The sequence below is a fragment of the Poromitra crassiceps genome (assembly GCF_964638095.1).
Source record: "Poromitra crassiceps genome assembly, chromosome: 4".
In the NCBI taxonomy this organism is placed as follows: Eukaryota; Metazoa; Chordata; class Actinopteri; order Beryciformes; family Melamphaidae; genus Poromitra; species Poromitra crassiceps.
In genome coordinates this window covers 59623996-59646907 of record NC_139626.1, presented here as the reverse complement: position 1 = coordinate 59646907, position 22912 = coordinate 59623996, and the positions used below count along the sequence as shown (strand labels likewise).

At 43.4% G+C, this 22912-nt stretch overlaps 1 protein-coding gene across 1 annotated transcript in view; it reads left to right on the top strand.

Annotated features, from left to right (window-relative positions):
* LOC310775881 (uncharacterized protein) overlaps window positions 1-22043 on the top strand; it is a 29880-nt gene extending 7837 nt beyond the window's left edge. Inside the window, exons 4-10 of the mRNA XM_083636007.1 lie at window positions 4809-5009; window positions 7912-8206; window positions 10698-10738; window positions 12812-13111; window positions 15960-16023; window positions 19039-19113; window positions 20223-22043. Of these exons, the coding sequence (XP_083492133.1) occupies window positions 4809-5009; window positions 7912-8206; window positions 10698-10738; window positions 12812-13111; window positions 15960-16023; window positions 19039-19113; window positions 20223-20479 (1233 nt within the window). The 3' untranslated portion in view covers window positions 20480-22043. The remainder of the gene's footprint in view (window positions 1-4808; window positions 5010-7911; window positions 8207-10697; window positions 10739-12811; window positions 13112-15959; window positions 16024-19038; window positions 19114-20222) is intronic.
* Window positions 22044-22912: the final 869 nt, after the last annotated feature.

The following is a 22912-nucleotide window of genomic DNA, read 5'->3' as shown; positions in this document are numbered from 1 at the left end:
ACACACACACACACACACACACACACACACACACACACACACACATACACACACACATACATACACACACACAGTCAAAATAGCAGTTCCTATTCCAATATGTTTTATATAAATTTGTTTATATATTTTAAACACATCATCCAATTAATCTGTGAATGAGGGGAGACACAAATTGATGATGATCATATAAACTCTATCTAACTCATCTCTATCCATTTAGATTTATCTAGGAAATGATGATGAAAATAAAGTGTTACTGTGTGTTTGAGTATTTAGTGTCTAATGACATTTCTGTTCCATGTTCACATATCAGATCTCCAGGTGCAGGTGACCAGATCCCAGTTCTCTAACCAGGCAGAGCTGAAGTGTCACAGCAGCTGTCGTCTAGCTGGTCGTCTTTCCTACGTCTGGTACAAGAATGGACAGAAAATGAAGGGAGAAACTTCTTCTTATGCAGGCAGCTTTGGTCCTGAAGACAGCTATTCCTGTGCTGTGAAAGGATATGAGGCTTTCCCCTCTGCTTCAGTGTGTGAGTTTACTCCACAGTGTGTCACTAACATAGCACCACCTGGTGCAGCCAGATAAAATACATGATAAAACACATCTAAGGGGACATTCAACCCAAAAGCGTTTTTGGAGCTGCCAGCATCTTGCTGCAATTCATTCTCTATGTAAGCGCAAAAAAAATGCTCCGTGCGTTGTGTTTCGTGCACAATGGAAGCGCTCTCGACATGATTTTCATATATAGCGTGAATGTCCCCTAAATGTTAAAGTTTATTTATGTTAATATAATTTCTTCCAGATGCTCCAAAGGACCCCTCAGTGTTGGTGAGTCCCTCTGGTGAAACAGAGGAGGGCAATGCCAACCCAGCAGCTACTTACAGATATATATATATATATATATATATATATATATATATATATATATATATATATATATATATATATATATTGTTATATATATATATTGTTATATATATATAACAATATATATATATTGTTGCTTCGTATATATATATTGTATTCGTATATATTGTATATATTGTATTATATTGTATATATTGTATTCGTATATATATATTGTTGCTACGTTGCTTCGGCGTACTGTGTGAACGGGGGCTAAACAAACAAACAAACATCTTTAATATGTCAACTGTTTTGCTGAGCATGTTTTTTTCTGATCTGCCCTGGCTTCACACTTCACTTCAGTGGGAGCTGCCAGTACAACCACAGTGTATGACTGTAGCAGTTGGAGATGAAGTGCCTTGCTCAGGGGCACAGTGACAGCAGATATTGATGGATGGGAGAGCGAGATTAGCTGTAATTAGCTGTAATTCAACCCATCAGACCTGTAGTCATAAGCTCACTCCAAATGTTCAGATGTTGCCTCCTACATCAATGACAATATGTGTCATTGTTTAAAACAGTGGTTCTCAACCTTTAGGAGCCGCGAACCCCAAAAAACTTTAAGCTGGGGTTTGCAACCCCCGCTCCCACCACTACTCAACCCAACGGCAGTGTGCACGCATTCACACACTGATTTCACTCACTCACTGAATTTGTTTTTATGGTTTATATAATGCATTAAATCATTGGTGTGGGAGATTTAATCATCAATGAAGAAAAATAATGTATTTCCTTTTTTTTTTTTTTTTTTTTTACAATCATCCCGCGTCCCCTCCCCCCCATTTATCTAATGGGTATAAAAAATAATTAAGAAAGATTAATTCTGGAAATAAAGTAATTTGAGGTTAACTTTTCATGTTTTTGTTTTGTTCTATCACTGTTCTTAATGAATCATGTCTTTAGGTTATTCAAATCACGTTATTCTTTTATTTTATTGTAATGTTACTATCAGCGGTGTAGTGGTAAATACAGAGGTGGCTAAACTATCCAAGGTGAGGTGAGGGCCCGTAGTCAATTGACAAAACCTAAACCTTACGTTTCAGTTTCAGGACAAACTGCGACTTTCTCGACATGCATAGTTATCTTTTAATTTGATCACATTTACATGTGTACCCAGTGGCACAATTCAAACGGGATAAAGAAAGTAACGTCTGTCTCGTTCACCACCATTCATATTTTTTCAGACGCTGGTACACAGAGAAAGGCAGGAAGTGTAGTTCACTTTGGCTCTCTATACACTGAATGCAATACTATTTGAAATCACTACCAGGTGGTGGTAAAGAACCCAATACACCAATTCCAATACAAATATTATGTTCCCTTCATCTTTCTGCACCCACTCATCTAACTCTCTCTCTCTCTCTGACAAATGCTCTCTTTCTTCCTGCCTCTCTCTCACCTCTTCCAGCTCACGCTGGAAGAGCCCAGGTCACTTCTCGCCCAGGTCACTTCCTGGTTTTGCCTGTGTCTGTGTCTGTGACTGTTGCTGCTGTTGTGCTGTTGGCTGTCAGTCTGCTGCTCCGCTACAAATGGAAGAGAAAGAGGAGGAGTGATAGTGAGTTACCTTCACACCCTGTCAATCTCTATCATCATCATCATCACTCACACACACAGACACACACACACACACACACACACACACACACACACACATACACACACACACACACAGAGAGACACACACACACGCACAAACAAACAACCGTTGTACTGTCTGTCCACAGGTTCGCACACCAGGAGAAACTCAGACACCAGAAACGTGCAGGTGACTTTGTTTTCTTTGTATCTATTTTTAAGGGGTGCAGCCACTTCTATAAGTGGCTTTGTGTGTGTATGGTGAGATTTGGGGGAGTTCACAGAGATCTGGGGAGACTGGCTCTGACTCTGCACAGAGAGAGAGAGAGAGAGAGAGAGAGAGAGAGAGAGAGATGTGTGGAGGACAATAGCTTTTTGCACACGCACAGTTTTAAGACACATCTGGAGATGAATGGCGAATTCATTTCCTCATTGGCGAGACTTTGGCACGGTATGGAGAGAGCAGCTCGAAACACACACAATCCAGTAATGCACGTACACACACAGACATGCACACACACACACACATGCGCGCACAGACACACACACACACACACACACACATGCGCGCACAGACACACACACACACACACACACACACAGCACGGATGGACGCGCGGACGGTTCAGACATGCACAAAATGCACAGATTACTTCAACAACTGGGTGTGGTTTTTACTGACCTTGTTGTTTATATTCTATTGGCTTTGCCCTTTCAGAGGCTGTAGCCTATTGGATAATATCCCACATGACACGTGTCCAGACCAGAGCCGTGTAGATAGAAGAGTCCCAACATCTCCATTCACTCCAATGGACCATTTTTTTTACTCTCAAGGGTTCCAGGAAGTAAGGTCCTGGATTAAGCAGCACTGTCGAGTTGCAGCAAAATAGACAGTTTGTCTTGTACTCTGAAAGGGTTTTTCCCCCCTTGAATCAAATTGTACATTATCAGCTTTATTTTAGTATGCAAAAGTAGCGCGAGACCCATTCCTGGCTGTTCATTGGCTAATGAGTCTCGCATTTTGGTCCTCCGCTGACGCCACTCTCTCTCTAGAGTGTCGCCCCCTTTCACCGCATTTCATTTTCATTTTTTTCATTTATTGAGTTTAAAATTACAGGGACAGCACACATTAATAAACATTTCTGTAAATGTGCCAGTTTAGCCATGTTGGCTAGTTTTCAACAATAGTCCCTGGGCAGGTATGATGGTGACAACTGCAAATACAAATACAAATACATAAAATACATTAGAACAGGAACAGCAGACACTGTAGCTACCTGTCGTGCCGCACACTTCATAAAATCAATAGAAATCACATAAAATAGCAGGGGATAACAATACAACACATAAAACAAAGCATGTCAGGATGTTATAGAGCATGGTCGCACACTTGATTGTCTCTCAACCAAGATTTGAAGTTGACTTTAAAAGAACAATAAGTGACACATAGTCTCTGCACTGTGATGGGAGACTGTTCCATGTGTGAGCTGCTCTCACTGAAAACGCTGCCTGTCCGAAGGCAGACCTCCTCAAAGGTATCATGCAATCCCCTCTTGCCACAGACCTGGTGTGTCTGTCATTGGTTGTTTTTTGCTTTTTTCATTTTTCATCACTTCTTCAATGACTTGGAGTCGTTGTGAAGGAAAAGGGAGATGAACAATAGTCGCGCCCCATTTATACCACATTACCACACATGGTGTAGTGTGACGCGAAGTGACGCAGTGAAAGGGGGCAACACCAAGTATGAAAAATCTTCAGTCTGCACACGTGTCACGTGGGATACTATCCAATAGGCTACAGCCTCTGAAAGGGCTGCGCCAATATCTATAAAGTATGGTTTACTTTAAAACCTTCGGTTTCCACCATGGCTTGTGCTTCCAAACATGACAAGAAGAAAGGAAAGAAAAGAGAGACAAGAGGGAGAAAAGAAAGGGCAACACTCACCCAATTTCATTGGAAAGTTAACTTAGCACTACTTTTGCTCCCCTAACATACTTTAACTTAATATCTTCACAGAAAGTGTTTACAGTGTTTACATTACACTCCTCTTTCAGCCAACATTTAATCAACGCAGGCAAACTAAATCAGTTGTTTCTGTCTCTGCCTGGTGCCAGGCCCAACAGATGCAGCTTCTCCCCACCTCCTCTACCAAAGAGACAGTCCAGTCCTCCTCCCAACTGAAGCCCTGTCTCTCCATCCCCTCTACCAATGAGACAGTCCAGTCCTCCCCCCAACTGAAGCCCTGTCCCTCCACCCTCTCTACCAATGAGACAGTCCAGTCCTCCTCCCAACTGAAGCCCTGTCTCTCCACCCTCTCTACCAATGAGCCAGACCAGTCCTCCTCCCAACTGAAGCCCTGTCTCTCCACCCCTCCTACCAATGAGACAGTCCAGTCCTCCTCCCAACTGAAGCCCTGTCCCTCCACCCCTCCTACCAATGAGACAGTCCAGTCCTCCTCCCAACTGAAGCCCTGTCCCTCCACCCCTCCTACCATTGAGACAGTTCAGCCCTGCATCCAACTGAAGCAGGTGAGCAGCATTGTGTTGGATGACATGTCAATTGGCATAATTGCAGGGGGTCTGTGGGATTATTATGATGATGATTATTATGATCATTGTTGTTGTTGTTGTTGTTGTTGTTGTTGTTGTTGTTGTTGTTGTTGTTGTTACTATTATTATTATTATTACTATTGTTATTATCGTTATTATGAAAAATAATAATATTTAAAATCCTTTTCAATTAGAAGAATTCAAACACTAATTATTTTTTCCACATAATGATCATTATATGAAACTGAAACAGCCTATAGTCTGTCTGTATTGGATACTTTTGATTGATTGATTGATTGATTTTATTCTGGATAAAGAACAACAACATCCAAGGGATATACATGTAAAAACACTTATTTCCAACATCGTCACTGGTCTGGTCTTATAAAAACAGGTCAAAACAATAACATCACATAGCATCAAAAACAACAGAACAGAACAGTGAAGAATGAGCTGCCCTCTGCTGGTGTGGAAGACAGACTGGGAGGCACAACACGTTTCTGTTGGGGGCATTTGGGGAGGCAGCAAAGCTGAGTTGCAGTAAAAATATAAGATATTTTAATATCTCGCTCAATATACAGTAAGCGTGATATAGAGTATAACAAACTATTTTTTCCCTAACAAGTCAAGATTAGTTGGAGTGAAATGCTATCTGGTCTCTCTTGAGCATTTTATGAAATGTCTATGGAAAAATAAATGGCCGATCATGCCAAACCCTGAAGAGCGCGTGACTTTGGCACTCTATTGCCAATAGAGTGACATTCAAACTATGTCCGTCACATTGCTGTGTTCAGTCTGTCTCTGTCTGCTGTCCGTCACATTGCTGTGTTCAGTCTGTCTCTGTCTGCTGTCTGTCACATTGCTGTGTTCAGTCTGTCTCTGTCTGCTGTCTGTCACATTGCTGTGTTCAGTCTGTCTCTGTCTGCTGTCTGTCACATTGCTGTGTTCAGTCTGTCTCTGTCTGCTGTCTGTCACATTGCTGTGTTCAGTCTGTCTCTGTCTGCTGTCTGTCACATTGCTGTGTTCAGTCTGTCTCTGTCTGCTGTCTGTCACATTCCTGTGTTCAGTCTGTCTCTGTCTGCTGTCTGTCACATTGCTGTGTTCAGTCTGTCTCTGTCTGCTGTCTGTCACATTGCTGTGTTCAGTCTGTCTCTGTCTGCTGTCTGTCACATTGCTGTGTTCAGTCTGTCTCTGTCTGCTGTCTGTCAGATTGCTGTGTTCAGTCTGTCTCTGTCTGCTGTCTGTCACATTCCTGTGTTCAGTCTGTCTCTGTCTGCTGTCTGTCACATTGCTGTGTTCAGTCTGTCTCTGTCTGCTGTCTGTCACATTGCTGTGATCAGTCTGTCTCTGTCTGCTGTCTGTCACATTCCTGTGTTCAGTCTGTCTCTGTCTGCTGTCTGTCACATTGCTGTGTTCAGTCTGTCTCTGTCTGCTGTCTGTCACATTGCTGTGTTCAGTCTGTCTCTGTCTGCTGTCTGTCACATTGCTGTGTTCCGTCTGTCTCTCTCTGCTGTCTGTCACATTGCTGTGTTCAGTCTGTCTCTCTCTGCTGTCTGTCACATTGCTGTGTTCAGTCTGTCTCTCTCTGCTGTCTGTCACATTGCTGTGTTCAGTCTGTCTCTGTCTGCTGTCTGTCACATTGCTGTGTTCCGTCTGTCTCTCTCTGCTGTCTGTCACATTGCTGTGTTCAGTATGTCTCTCTCTGCTGTCTGTCACATTGCTGTGTTCAGTCTGTCTCTCTCTGCTGTCTGTCACATTGCTGTGTTCAGTCTGTCTCTGTCTGCTGTCTGTCACATTGCTGTGTTCCGTCTGTCTCTGTCTGCTGTCTGTCACATTCCTGTGTTCAGTCTGTCTCTGTCTGCTGTCTGTCACATTGCTGTATTCAGTCTGTCTCTGTCTGCTGTCTGTCACATTCCTGTGTTCAGTCTGTCTCTGTCTGCTGTCCGTCACATTGCTGGAGATACAGTAGAAGCTCCCGTTGCCCCAACTCTTCAGTTTGTAATCTGTATAACATAATACGGGTGGACATCAAATTCAAATGCCTCGTCCATGTTCTCGAAATCAGATAAATATTCAAGCATAACTTACAAAATCATTCAGCTACGCGATCTGTTACGCCAAACAAACATGGCAGCTCACAGTCCCAGCTTTCCGACCCACCACAGCTGACTTTCGGCAAACAACGCAACTCTTGTGAGACTTGAGCGAGATTCTCCTATCTGATAATCTGATCCTGTCAGTGGTCAAAACAAGCTCATTTAGTGCAGTAGGGGCATGTGGGAAAAGTGGCTGCCAACTGAAGCGATCTTGGTCAATACTGCACCAATTTCAAAGATTTCTGTTCACATTACAGTTATATATATTTATAAAACAGGGTCCAAGTTGGAAAATACCAAAGTTCTCCTTTAAACATTGGTAGCCTATAGGGCAGTGGTTTTCAAACTTTTTGCACCTGAGGTACACCAAAGAGCAAGACAAAATCTCAAGGCACACCTACTGTATTATATCCGTGCAAAATAGCCTCTATAACATGTCATATCACTCGTATCACACTAAATGTTTGTATTTACTCATGCCAAACACAATTTAACAAACAACTATATTACTATCAAGATAATTCAGGGATTCATTTGAAACTTAAAATGACTACTTCAAAGCAGCAATACACTAAATTTTTGTCTATAGTTTTAGGCTATATTTGCAATAATGTATCATGTTGTCACAAAATCCCAAGGCACACCTGGACTTGCCTCAAGGCCAGTGAGCCTGCTAGACACACGATTTGGGAACCACTGGTATAGGGTGTGATGTGATGACATACATTTTTAGGTTGATAAATTGCACAAATGTGCTTTGAGTTGAAAATATCCTTTGATTTTAGCAGGGAGCAACGAAGACGACAGATAAAGAGAAGCTGTTGGACACACTGGATGATTTGGGAGAGGAAGAGTTCAAGAGCTTTAAGTGGTTCCTGCAGCAGGATGACATCCTGGAAGGTCTCCCAGTCATCAAAAGGAGCCGACTGGAGAAGGCAGACAGGCAGGACACAGTGGACCAGCTGGTGCAGACCTACAACCAACACCCTCTGGAGGTGACCAAGAAGATTCTGATGAAGATGAAGAGGAATGATCTAGTGCAGAGTTTGTCAAACAGCAGCTCGGAGTCGGGACCCAAAGGTAACTCATGAGATGAAAATATAAACCTGTGAAAAACAGAAATGACACAGATGACTCATATGTTTATAATTCAGAGTCAAGAGGTAAAGACAAGACACCTGCTAAGCAGCCACACCACCAGACATAAAGTGACATTTCTGTCCTGTGCATCTCTGTACACGCGTACAGCCACACCACCAGACATAAAGTGACATTTCTGTCCTGTACATCTCTGTACACGCGTACAGCCACACCACCAGACATAAAGTGACATTTCTGTCCTGTACATCTCTGTACACGCGTACAGCCACACCACCAGACATAAAGTGACATTTCTGTCCTGTACATCTCTGTACACGCGTACAGCCACACCACCAGACATAAAGTGACATTTCTGTCCTGTACATCTCTGTACACACGTACAGCCACACCACCAGACATAAAGTGACATTTCTGTCCTGTACATCTCTGTACACGCGTACAGCCACACCACCAGACATAAAGTGACATTTCTGTCCTGTACATCTCTGTACACGCGTACAGCCACACCACCAGACATAAAGTGACATTTCTGTCCTGTACATCTCTGTACACGCGTACAGCCACACCACCAGACATAAAGTGACATTTCTGTCCTGTACATCTCTGTACACGTGTACAGCCACACCACCAGACATAAAGTGACATTTCTGTCCTGTACATCTCTGTACACGCGTACAGCCACACCACCAGATATAAAGTGACATTTCTGTCCTGTACATCTCTGTACACGCGTACAGCCACACCACCAGACATAAAGTGACATTTCTGTCCTGTACATCTCTGTACACGCGTACAGCCACACCACCAGACATAAAGTGACATTTCTGTCCTGTACATCTCTGTACACGCGTACAGCCACACCACCGGACATAAAGTGACATTTCTGTCCTGTACATCTCTGTACACGCGTACAGCCACACCACCAGACATAAAGTGACATTTCTGTCCTGTACATCTCTGTACACGCGTACAGCCACACCACCAGACATAAAGTGACATTTCTGTCCTGTACATCTCTGTACACGCGTACAGCCACACCACCAGATATAAAGTGACATTTCTGTCCTGTACATCTCTGTACACACGTACAGCCACACCACCAGACATAAAGTGACATTTCTGTCCTGTACATCTCTGTACACGCGTACAGCCACACCACCGGACATAAAGTGACATTTCTGTCCTGTACATCTCTGTACAGGCGTACAGCCACACCACTGGACATAAAGTGACATTTCTGTCCTGTACATCTCTGTACACGCGTACAGCCACACCACCAGACATAAAGTGACATTTCTGTCCTGTACATCTCTGTACAGGCGTACAGCCACACCACTGGACATAAAGTGACATTTCTGTCCTGTACATCTCTGTACACGCGTACAGCCACACCACCAGACATAAAGTGACATTTCTGTCCTGTACATCTCTGTACACGCGTACAGCCACACCACCAGACATAAAGTGACATTTCTGTCCTGTACATCTCTGTACACACGTACAGCCACACCACTAGACATAAAGTGACATTTCTGTCCTGTACATCTCTGTACAGGCGTACAGCCACACCACTGGACATAAAGTGACATTTCTGTCCTGTACATCTCTGTACACGCGTACAGCCACACCACCAGACATAAAGTGACATTTCTGTCCTGTGCATCTCTGTACACGCGGACGGAAACACACTGTATCTGGCAACGTGCCAGGAGATGTCCGGGCTGCCACACGTCCGGAGAACACGCAACACCAGAGAGTTCTGTCAGTGCACACGCCTCGTAGAAGAACTGTATTTATTTATTGTGGAAGGAGTCTCTTACGCTTCAGCCCCTCCACAGAGGGAAGTCGCTGCTCTCAGAACAGGACAAAATACTGAAAACAATTCAATGAGCCATTTAAAAAAGACTGAACCCAAAGAGAGGACTGCACCACAGTGTATGACTGTAGCAGTTGGAGATGAAGTGCCTTGCTCAGGGGCACAGTGACAGCAGAGGTTGATGGACGGGAGAGTGAGATTAGCTGTAATTAGCTGTAATTCAACCCATCAGACCTGTAGTCATAATCTCACTCCAAATGTTCAGATGTTGCCTCCTACATCTGTACTACTAATGGTTTAATGACAGTATGTGTCATTGTTTAAAACAGTGGTTCTCAACTTTTTTGAGCCGCGGACCCCAAAAAACTTTAAGCTGGATTTGTTTTGATGGTTTATATAATGCATTAAATCCACGGTATGGGAGATTTAATCATCAATGAACTACATTGATGATTAATTCCACTACAAATGGAAGAGAAAGAGGAGGAGTGATAGTGAGTTACCTTCACACCCTGTCAATCTCTAACATCATCATCATCATCATCATCATCATCTCTCTCACACACACACACACACACACACACACACACACACACACACACACACACAGACAAACACGCACAAACAAACAACCGTTGTACTGTCTGTCCACAGGTTCGCACACCAGGAGAAACTCAGACACCAGAAACGTGCAGGTGACTTTTTTTTCTTTGTATCTTTTTTTAAGGGGTGCAGCCACTTCTATAAGTGGCTTTGTGTGTGTATGGTGAGATTTGGGGGAGTTCACAGAGATCTGGGGAGACTGGCTCTGACTCTGCACAGAGAGAGAGAGAGAGAGAGAGAGAGAGAGAGAGAGAGATGTGTGGAGGACAATAGCTTTTTGTCAGTGATACACGCACGCACGCATACACACACGGTCACACGCACGACACATTCATGCACACATGCACAGTTTTAAGACACATCTGGAGATGAATGGCGAATTCATTTCCTCATTGGCGAGACTTTGGCACGGTATGGAGAGAGCGGCTCGAAACACACACAATCCAGTAATGCACGTACACACACAGACATGCACACACACACACACACACACACACACACATGCGCGCACAGACACACACACACACACACACACACACACACACACATGCGCGCACAGACACACACACACACACACACACACACACACACACACACACACACAGGCATGCCACACAGCACGGATGGACGCGCGGACGGTTCAGACATGTACAAAATGCACAGCTTACTTCAACAACTGGGTGTGGTTTTTACTGACCTTGTTGTTTATATTCTATTGGCTTTGCCCTTTCAGAGGCTGTAGCCTATTGGATAATATCCCACGTGACACGTGTCCAGACCAGAGCCGTGTAGATAGAAGAGTCCCGACCTCTCCATTCACTCCAATGGACCATTTTTTTTTACTCTCAAGGGTTCCAGGAAGTAAGGTCCTGGATTAAGCAGCACTGTCGAGTTGCAGCAAAATAGACAGTTTGTGTTGTACTCTGAAAGGGTTTTTCCCCCCTTGAATCAAATTGTACATTATCAGCTTTATTTTAGTATGCAAAAGTAGCGCGAGACCCATTCCTGGCTGTTCATTGGCTAATGAGTCTCGCATTTTGGTCCTCCGCTGACGCCACTCTCTCTCTAGAGGACACTCGTCCAGACTGAAGATTTTTCATACTTGGTGTCGCCCCCTTTCACCGCATTTCATTTTCATTTTTTTCATTTATTGAGTTTAAAATTACAGGGACAGCACACATTAATAAACATTTCTGTAAATGTGCCAGTTTAGCCATGTTGGATAGTTTTCAACAATAGTCCCTGGGCAGGTATGATGGTGACAACTGCATATACAAATACAAATACATAAAATACATTAGAACAGGAACAGCAGACACTGTAGCTACTTGTCGTGCTGCACACTTCATAAAATCAATAGAAATCACATAAAATAACAGGGGATAACAATACAACACATAAAACAAAGCATGTCAGGATGTTATAATATAGAGCATGGTCGCACACTTGATTGTCTCTCAACCAAGATTTGAAGTTGACTTTAAAAGAACAATAAGTGACACATAGTCTCTCTGCACTGTGATGGGAGACTGTTCCATGTGTGAGCTGCTCTCACTGAAAACGCTGCCTGTCCGAAGGCAGACCTCCTCAAAGGTATCATGCAATCCCCTCTTGCCACAGACCTGGTGTGTCTGTCATTGGTTGTTTTTTGCTTTTCTCATTTTTCATCACTTCTTCAACGACTTGGAGTCGTTGTGAAGGAAAAGGGAGATGAACAATAGTCGCGCCCCCATTTATACCACACATGGTATAGTGTGACGCGAAGTGACGCAGTGAAAGGGGGCAACACCAAGTATGAAAAATCTTCAGTCTGCACACGTGTCACGTGGGATACTATCCAATAGGCTACAGCCTCTGAAAGGGCTGCGCCAATATCTATAAAGTATGGTTTACTTTAAAACCTTCGGTTTCCACCATGGCTTGTGCTTCCAAACATGACAAGAAGAAAGGAAAGAAAAGAGAGACAGGAGGGAGAAAAGAAAGGGCAACACTCACCCAATTTGGTTGGAAAGTTAACTTAGCACTACTTTTGCTCCCCTAACATACTTTAACTTAATATCTTCACAGAAAGTGTTTACAGTGTTTACATTACACTCCTCTTTCAGCCAACATTTAATCAACGCAGGCAAACTAAATCAGTTGTTTCTGTCTCTGCCTGGTGCCAGGCCCAACAGATGCAGCTTCTCCCCACCTCCTCTACCAATGAACCAGTCCAGTCCTGCTCCCAACTGAAGCCCTGTGTCTCCACCCCTCCTACCAAAGAGACAGTCCAGTCCTCCTCCCAACTGAAGCCCTGTGTCTCCACCCCTCCTACCAAAGAGACAGTCCAGTCCTCCTCCCAACTGAAGCCCTGTCCCTCCACCCCTCCTACCAAAGAGACAGTCCAGTCCTCCTCCCAACTGAAGCCCTGTCCCTCCACCCCTCCTACCATTGAGACAGTCCAGCCCTGCATCCAACTGAAGGAGGTGAGCAGCATTGTGTTGGATGACATGTCAATTGGCATAATTGCAGGGGGTCTGTGGGATTATTATGATTATCATTATCATTATTGTCATTATTATTATTATAGCTATTATTATTGTTACTATTATTATTTGTTTTCTCATTATTATGAAAAAATATCTTTAAAATCATTTTGGATTAGAAGAATTCAAGCACTAATTATTTTTCCACATAATGATCATTATATGAAACAGAAACAGCCTATAGTCTGTCTGTATTGGATGGACAGTTTGAAGCCTTGAGTGACTCAATTGGCCATTTGGGCATCTGGGGAGGCAGCAAAGCCGAGTTACAGTGAAAATACAAGATATTTTAATATCTCACTCAATATACAGTAAGCGTGATATAGAGTGCCGCCCTCTTCCGGGTTCGGCATATACGCACCAAGGGATTATCCGCCATTCATTCTTCCATAGACATTTCTTAAAATCATTATGGAAATAGTTTTACTTGGTCAAACCAAGCGATTCACCTATATTTAAAATCAGGAGAGACCTATAACATTTCACCTGGATTTTCTTTAAGGGGGGGGGGGGTGATCGGTGTTGATAGTGGCCAAACATCAGACCCCCTTCTCACCAAACGCCAGCATACACCATCAACTCGCATGTACTCGCACTCGCCCTGTCAAGCCCCGCCCCGCTGCTGCAGCTTGGTTGGCTGCCTTGCTGTATTTCCGTCTTCAATTGGTCTATTTCGGTTTTGGCCCCTCCTCTCGTCTTGTCGCTTGCGATGTCCTGATGCCAGGTATCCCAGCATGCTTTGCAAGCTGGTGAGCGACAAGATGGCAGCGAGGGAAGGGGGAGGGGCATTTCGAAATCGACCAATTGAAGACGGAAATACAGCAAGGCAGCCAACCACGCTGTAGCAGCGGGGCGGGGCTTGAGTGCGAGTACATGCGAGTTTATCGCGGTCGGTGTGTAGGAGGGGCAGAGCCTGCCTTGGGTCTCCGCCCACAATTGCCAAAAGTTCGAGCGAGCACAGAAATCAACTCGAGAGGGGAGAAAGACAGAGAGAGAGAGGCAGAGCAGAGTCGTCCCGCGCTCGCCAAGTAAAAACACTCGCACATGGTGGCTGCTTGTGCGCTTGCTGTACTTATAAACACACAGGTCACATTCTTTGCCTCTCACTGTGCTTTGCTGCTCGCCCCCAGCTGGCTGTTTCAGCGCTCTCGGTGCAGTATCTGTACGCAAGATTGCGCGAGTATGAGTATGTATCTGCCCGTGTCAAACAATATCATGCTTATGTTTGATCGAACTCTCCCTTTATGGCAGAAATGTGGCTCCATAGTGGTGGAACAGATTATACAGGCTATGATTCTGTTCAAACTGCAAACCTTTTGTTCAAACTGCAAACTGCAAACCCTTTTGACGAGCGGACATGCGGACGGGCACGCACTCCTTCAGCGCTCACAGCGTCCCAGGTGGGAATCGAACCCAGGACCTTCTAGCTGTGAGGCGACAGCGCTTACCACTGCACCACCAATGCCCCCATATATACGGAAGTTGAACACTCCAACTTACTTCCTTGACAGCTAGATCCACATTTTTCTTCTCGCCAATTCTCAATGGCTTACTTGTTTTGCTCGGTAGTACAAAAAAACTTTAATTGACGATTTTTTTTTACATTTGTTGTGTGCGCAGCACCACCACACAACAGCTTTTTGCTATATTGAATTAAAGGAAAATGACGCTGGTGTATGGGAGTGAATGGAGCGCTTTCCCCCGTGATGGGCGTGGCCTATTTCATGCAGTGTCTCTATTGAGGACATTTGTGAACAATATTGTGCATGTAAATAATGTTTTCTGAAACATAGAAGTTGCAACTTGTTTTCATTGATGGACATTAATTTATACAACAGGATCTTAGCCAACAGAATCATTATTTTGAGATAGAAAATAAACACTGAACACAAATAATTGTGTGACTGTGATTATTTTCAATGTTTATTATAAAACAATATTATTCTGGTCTAATTTGCATTACCGTGGTATGTGGCAGCCGGATGCAATGGCCTCGCCTGTATTGGCATCTCGCATGACTAATGACAGCCAATTACAACCCTGTACATTTAAACGTAGGCTACACTGCTCAGTGCTCAACCACTCACAGCTCTCTCCTTTTAGCACTTTCTCACTTGTTTAAACTACACACTTTTCGGTTTGTTTGTTTGATTTGAGTTTGATTTCTAAGGTACATTTGATCAAACATTGGACATATTAGTCAGGATATGAAAATGGACCCGCTGGTATCCTAGTTATTCATTTTCCTTTAGATTTTTTCTGCACGCCCAACCTTAAAGTTCAAACTTCGCCTATGATCTTCTAGTTTCTTCTGATAACAGGATCTCCACTGTAGCTTTAAAAATGACCCTGCTACAGCCATTTGATTACCCGCCTGCAGTACCTCCACGGCCCACAGTTTGAGAATCAATGCTATTATGGAATAAGAGTCATGGAGAGAAATAGCCTATTTGAGGGGAGGGGCATGAGGGGCGGTATTGTTCAAAAAGAGAAAAGACCTCACTGAGGAAATGCAGACTGTACTGTGCTGTAGCATAATATCAGACAAACATGTTTTTTTTTACCAATTACCTTGTGTTGTCTGGGCTGATTAGGTAATATTGCAAGACCCAAATATCTAAAACAGTGACCATGATAAAATGTGATGAGACAAATCTTTAATAATTGCATAATTACCCTAACCTGGTAAAATATAATTTGCTTTTATCATGTTCTGCAGAATGCAGACCGGCATGACACAGCTGAATTGATCATGCAGCAATATAAACAAGACTCTGCTTGGTTGCAGGTGACCGAGCAGCAGGTTCTAACCCCGATCAACAAGAATGCTCCAGTGGAGGAGTTGTCTAAAGGTAAGTGATGGGAAGGTAACAAAGAATATGTGGGGGGAAAACATAGAATTGGCACATTATTCAGAGACACACCATCTCATGAATGTAGTTATAATACAACACTATGTATCAACAACTTGTCTAAAGTGTGGGCGGTATAATTTTGACTTGTACCCCGTTGTTATTCTACATAGATAATAGATGTGTTGAAAACAGACACCCAAACTTTTGTGAAGCTCTTTGAGAGACACCTCAGTAGCCACATGAGGGATTGGACTCATCCTCAGGCCATCTAGTTAGACGATGAACATCCTAACCACCAGCCAACTGCCACCAAAATATTACACAAATTCAGACCGTCTTTACCAGTCAAATTGATTTCTTAGCCATCGCAATAGTTTCAGAACAGGATGGATTGGTTGAAAACCAGCTGGTGACCTGAAAAAGTGCTCAGTACTTTACCAGCCACAGCTGAGATTAAGCAGCATTTGACTGGTGATACAGTGATAAGGACAAAGAAGATACTTGACCACTCCTGCCTGGCAATTATATTTTTCTTCGGTCGAACATATAGGCCTAGACCTGTCAGAAAACCCAGCCTGGTATTGTGGTGTATCCTTGTACCTATTTTCTGATTACTGTCACTACATGAAGAACACAGCAGTATGATATGTCTGATAGAGTCTAAATAAATAAATAAATAGTAAATAGACATTTATCATGTATTTTACTACATGAGGAACACTATGGGCTCTATTTTCCCACTGGCGTTAGACGCAAAAAAAACGCGCCTTGCGCCTGCCTCGGGTTTTAGGCCCCGAAATGCGCTTTACGCTGAAGAGGCGTGGCGCAGTGCCAGAATAGGCCGGAATGGGCGTTTCGGCCTTAAATACCGGCCTAACGATATCTTCCCCCCCTGGCGTTAATTTAGCGCTTAGCGCTTTTCAAAACCAGCCTACCGTAGTCATTTTTAAACTTGCCAAAAAGCTGTTTTCAAGCAAAAAAACAAACTGTTATAAATAAATTGCATCTAACGCGGAAGAGAGAAAAAGTGGGCATGGTGAATAAGGTGAATAGGTACGAGCGTTTTGCAATGAAACTGTAGAAAATACAAAATAGCTGTAAGGACTCAATCTCCAACAATACGACTCCTCCACACCGCCCACTTGAACTTTACCCTACTTCATCAACTCAATTATACACCATGTACACTGGACTTATTTGTATTTGTATTTATTGATTTATTTGAGGGACAGTGCACATTAATTAACTCATTCAGGGCCAGTTTAGGACTGCCAATATTTAGCACAGGCCAAAGATTTTCATAATTGTTGGTCATCTTTCAAGACCCACAGTAAATTATCTATTAGCACCAGAGTGATTTGCAATACCTCAAAATGAAGATGTACGTCTCTGGGTTCACCAGGAAAAAAAAAGTGAGCTTTTAGCATGTTCTGTACTCTACTTATAGCCATTTATATACACCCTGTTTTCCCCCAAAAGGTCTTCCTGAGAAAATAAACAGGAGAAAAGGCAATTTTTGTAAAAGGGCACAATCTCAGGCAGAACTCACTCTCAATTCTTTTATTTTGAACTGTATTGACATCAGACATGTAAATATTATTCGTTAGGACACAAATGACAAAAAAAAAATATATATATATATATATATATATATATATATACACATGAAGTGCTTTTTTTTTACATTCAACAATACAGTTTACTCGGTGTGAGTGAGTGTGCAGACAGACAGACAGACAGACAGACAGACAGACAGACAGACACACCGACAGACAGACAGACAGACACACACACACACACACACACACACACACACACACACGATCCCCCTTTTAGATTTCTAACCCCACATAGGATAAGCAATAACCACGCCCTGTGGCGCTGGGATTGGCCAGGAGCAACACTGGAGGGCACGCAGCCCAGCGATTTCATGAACCAACTGAATAGCTCTTGAGAAAGGACAGCGGGCTGCTGTGACTGCCGCCGCTTCTGCCTTGTGTGTTTATTTTGTTTTGTTCTGGTCCACCAGTCCTCGTCCATGTCTCCCTGTCATATCCTCCCTGCTATCTGATCGTTCCCGTTTTCCCCTCGGCTATTCAACACGTCCTCACCGCCCTCGCAAACTGATCGATCATTTCCTCATTCCTCCGATGATCAAACACATCTCTTGATTACTTTCTCCCGTTTTCTCGGCTGGCACAGAGGAAGGCGACTCCAGCTCGTGCAGCGCGCCGAGGCGCGTTTCAATGGCGTTTCTCCTGTCTGCACAAGGAAGCGTTACCCGTTTTCTGCTTTTCCTCTTGCTCAATTTCAAAACAACAGCTGCGGTATGTGTTTGTTCACGTGTTGTCTTAGATGCTAGGGACCTGATACCATGTGACAGGCTGGGGAAGTGTTTAAACTACGCCCTGCAGTAATAAAAACAAAAACACGTCAAACACGTCATTGGCCCTCTGGGCTATTCCTGATAACACGTCAAAGACGTCATTGGCCCTGAATGAGTTAACATGACTGTAAACATGCCAGTGTTAGCCAAACGGCTAATTTTCAACTGATGTCCCTTGGCCAGAACTTAAGATAGCCATTAAAAGCAAGCAAGCAAGCATTAAAAACAAACACCAACAATAATACACACAAGCAAATAAAAATGTAAGTAAAAATAACATGTAGCAGGCCAAAGCAATTGGCACCATGCAAGTTAAAACAGACTACACAGGCAGACAGACCAGCACAGACAGTTAAAGCATACCAACATTCAGACCACATTATTGATAAAACCATAAGCATGCTATGATCAAACAAAGACAAACAGGGACATACACAGGGCTTTCAAAACAACAACAACAACAACAACAACCACAACAACAGTGCAGTGAGAGAGACAGGCCAGTAGATGGCGGTAGACAGGACAAGCATGTGCCTAGGTATGCTGGCAGGTCTGGTTGTTCTTCAACCACATTTTAAAATTATGTGCGAAAGAGCGATAAGAGCTACTATTACGTATGTTTAAAGGTATGGTGTTCCAAGATTGGGAAGCTCTTACTGTGAAGGTTGCCTGGACGAAAGATGTTTTCCTCCTTGGGACAAGTATGTCGCCTTATCACACACACACACACACACACACACACACACACACACACACACACACACACACACACACACACACACACACACACACACACACCTTGTACTTGTACTTGTACCTGGACTTATATCACACACACACACCTTGTACTTGTACCTGGACTTATAGCACACACACACCTTGTACTTGTACTTGTACCTGGACTTATAGCACATACACACACCTTGTACTTGTACTTGTACTTGTACCTGGACTTATATCACACACACACACCTTGTACTTGTACTTGTACCTGGACTTATAGCACACACACACCTTGTACTTGTACTTCTACTTGTACCTGGACTTATAGCACACACACACACCTTGTACTTGTACTTGTACCTGGACTTATAGCACACACACACACCTTGTACTTGTACTTGTACCTGGACTTATAGCACACACACACACACCTTGTACTTGTACTTGTACCTGGACTTATAGCACACACACACACCTTGTACTTGTACTTGTACCTGGACTTATAGCACACACACACCTTGTACTTGTACTTGTACTTGTACTTGTACTTGTACTTGTACTTGTACTTGTACCTGGACTTATATCACACACACACACACACACACACACACACACCTTGTACTTGTACCTGGACTTATAGCACACACACACCTTGTACTTGTACTTGTACTTGTACCTGGACTTATATCTCACACACACACACACACCTTGTACTTGTACTTGTACCTGGACTTATAGCACACACACACCTTGTACTTGTACTTGTACTTGTACCTGGACTTATATCACACACACACACCTTGTGCTTGTACTTGTACCTGGACTTATAGCACACACACACACCTTGTACTTGTACTTGTACTTGTACCTGGACTTATAGCACACACACCTTGAACACAGAACACAAACCTGCAAATATATACACATTGAAATGTACCATCATTGGTGGTGTATGTATGTATGCCATTTCCAAACCCCCACTTTACAACAGAAACCTTTGATCATATTGTAATTCTTTAAAATAATGCAGAGGCAAGTTACAGCTTGATCTTATAACTCAATCATTTTTCACTCCCTTTCTTCTCAGGCGTGGACTTTGTGGATAAATACCGGAAATTGCTGATCGAGAAAGTGAGAATGGTCAACTCAATCTTGGATCACCTCCTGGACAAGGGCGCTATCAATGAAGAATCTTACGAGACTATCAGATCAAAATCTCCCCGTCAAGATCAGATGAGGGAACTCTATGCTTTTCTGACAACAGCTAAAGCCAAAGAAGCCTTCTACGAAGCTCTTCAGAATGAGGAGAAGCTTCTTGTGGAAGAGCTCACTAAACCTCACTAATTGTCATGGTTAAATACATTTTCAGACCAAACATGACAAGGTCTATTTGAGCCAAATATTTTTTATATGGAACAATTTTATATCATCAGGGAAATATCCACGTACCATATCTTTATGTGTTTCAACTTCTAAAAATTGCTGTTTGACCCATGGCTTTATTTCATTCAATGTTAATATGAAAGCCGTTAAAGCTCTCATACATTAGATAAATTAGTTAAAATGTGTGTGTGGAGTACAGTGTCATGGCCACCATACATTCAGGAGAAGAGGAGGGAGTGGGGGAGTACCTGCGACGTCTCCGACAGAGAGGGAACAGGCCGCCCGCCTCTACCCTCCATGATACTCAGCAATGTGAGGTCATGGAGGAAGAAAATGGACGAGCTGCGGATCAACGCTACAGCCTGTTACGAGTAGCGTGAGTCATCTATCATGGCGTTTACTGAGACGTGGCTCCATCGTGATATTCTGGACACTTTGTGTGAGTTGGAGGCGTTCTCTCTCATTTGCTCGGACAGGAGTGAAGCGTCGGGGGAAAGGAAGAGGTGGGGGAATTCGTGTTTTTATTAATGACAATGTGATGGATGTGGACAATGCTACTGAAACTGTTACTGATTATATTCAATTTTGTGTGGACAATGTGATACCTCAGAAAGAAAGAACTGTTTACCCTAACAACAAACCATACATACAGAGCCGGTCGGCCCTATACGCACACTACGCAGCGTGCGTAAGGCCCCATAAAGCAGAAAAAGGCCCCGCCCCCGCAGATCAGAAAGAAATTGCGTTGATCAGAAGTGACAACTAATCTATCCTTCCATTGCAACACCAGCGCACACAGGCAGCAAGCCTGCTGCCCTTTTGGCCTGGAAGAGACACCTCCGATTGGCAGTCACGGTCCTGTGCTGTTGTCCCATTGCCGAAAAAAGTAAATGTATCAACTCTTCTTGCCTTCAACACTCTTGCTCTCTGAAATATGAAGCGTGTTTATCCCTCTGGCCATGAACAAAAGAAGAAGAAGCAGCGTCAAACTGAATTGCGCCAACAGCAGTCAGGTAGGCAAGACGTGTTGCACACTGACGAGCTAACCTCATGTTAGTTGAGGTGCTAACGCAGCTTGCAATCTCTCTCTCTAGCTCGCTGTAGCCTGTGTATGTTTGCTAACCTAGTGCATGCTTGTTGTTGTAATGCTAGCCACAGTTACAGGAAAATGACACAGCAGCACTAGCATTTATTCAGCAAAATAGACAGGATCACTCCTCATAGATCGATAGACAGACAGACAGGCAGGCAGGCAGGCAGGCAGACAGACAGACAGACAGACAGGCAGGCAGGCAGGCAGACAGACAGACAGACAGACAGACAGGCAGGCAGGCAGGCAGACGGACAGATAGAGGCTGGGTTTCCCAAAAGCTTCTTAGCGCTAAGAAGCTAATTTAACCCTTCTTAAGGCCCCCTTAAGAAGCAAACGCGTTTCCCAATTGCTTCTTTACGAAGGCATGCGTTTCCCAAAAGCTTCTTAGCGCTAAGAAGCTTATTTGACCCATCTTAAGGCTCCCGTAAGAAGCCAACGAAGCCAACGCGTTTCCCGATTGCTTCTTAGCCTAAAATTATCTTCCGTTAAGAGCTGCGTTTCCCAAAAGCTTCTTAGCGCTAAGATGATCTTTCGTTAAGAAGGTTTTGTAAGAAGGGTCTGGGGCATTCTTAATACCTTCTTAATGACAAAACACTGGCAGATCCAACCGCGTCAGGCAAAAGGAGATACTTGTGTCCACTGTTCCTCTTGTGTTTTTCCCTTTTTCCTTTCTTTCATGCATGGTTACTTGTGTTTTAAATGTTTTACCGTAGCCTATATTCCTCTAATCAGAATGGATTCCTTTTATAATAAGAATGTTGTGGATTTATATAGCACCTTTCACAGAACCCAAGGTCGCTTAATTTCTGTAGTGTTTCTCGCAATTTTGTTGTATGCTGTGTATATAAAGCAATTTGAACTGCAGTCCATGTCTGAAATAAATAATGTTTAATAGAAGAAGTTCTTGTTTAACATGACCACGATTAGGTTATTCTACAACAGTGTTTCTCAACCACTCGTGGCCCACTGGGCCGCAGAGGACCTCTCACATCGAGATGGTGGACAGCTCCAGTTAAGATGCTTCTTAAGAGCCTTCTTTTTTTTTCTCTCTCTTCTGTTAAGAAGGCGTTTGGGAAACACTTCTTTGGAGCCTTCTTAACTCCTTAACTCATTGAGTGCCAGCCACTTTTGGAAAACGGATGCTCCCAGTGCCAGCCCTTTCAGAGCGTTTTCAGTGATTTCTCGAGGCCCACAGAATATTGTGTGATATTACTATGTAAACACCGAACACGCCCAAAGAACGATGAGACTCTATTGTATCATCAGCAAAAAAAAGTTTATTGATATAATTTTCCGTTCTT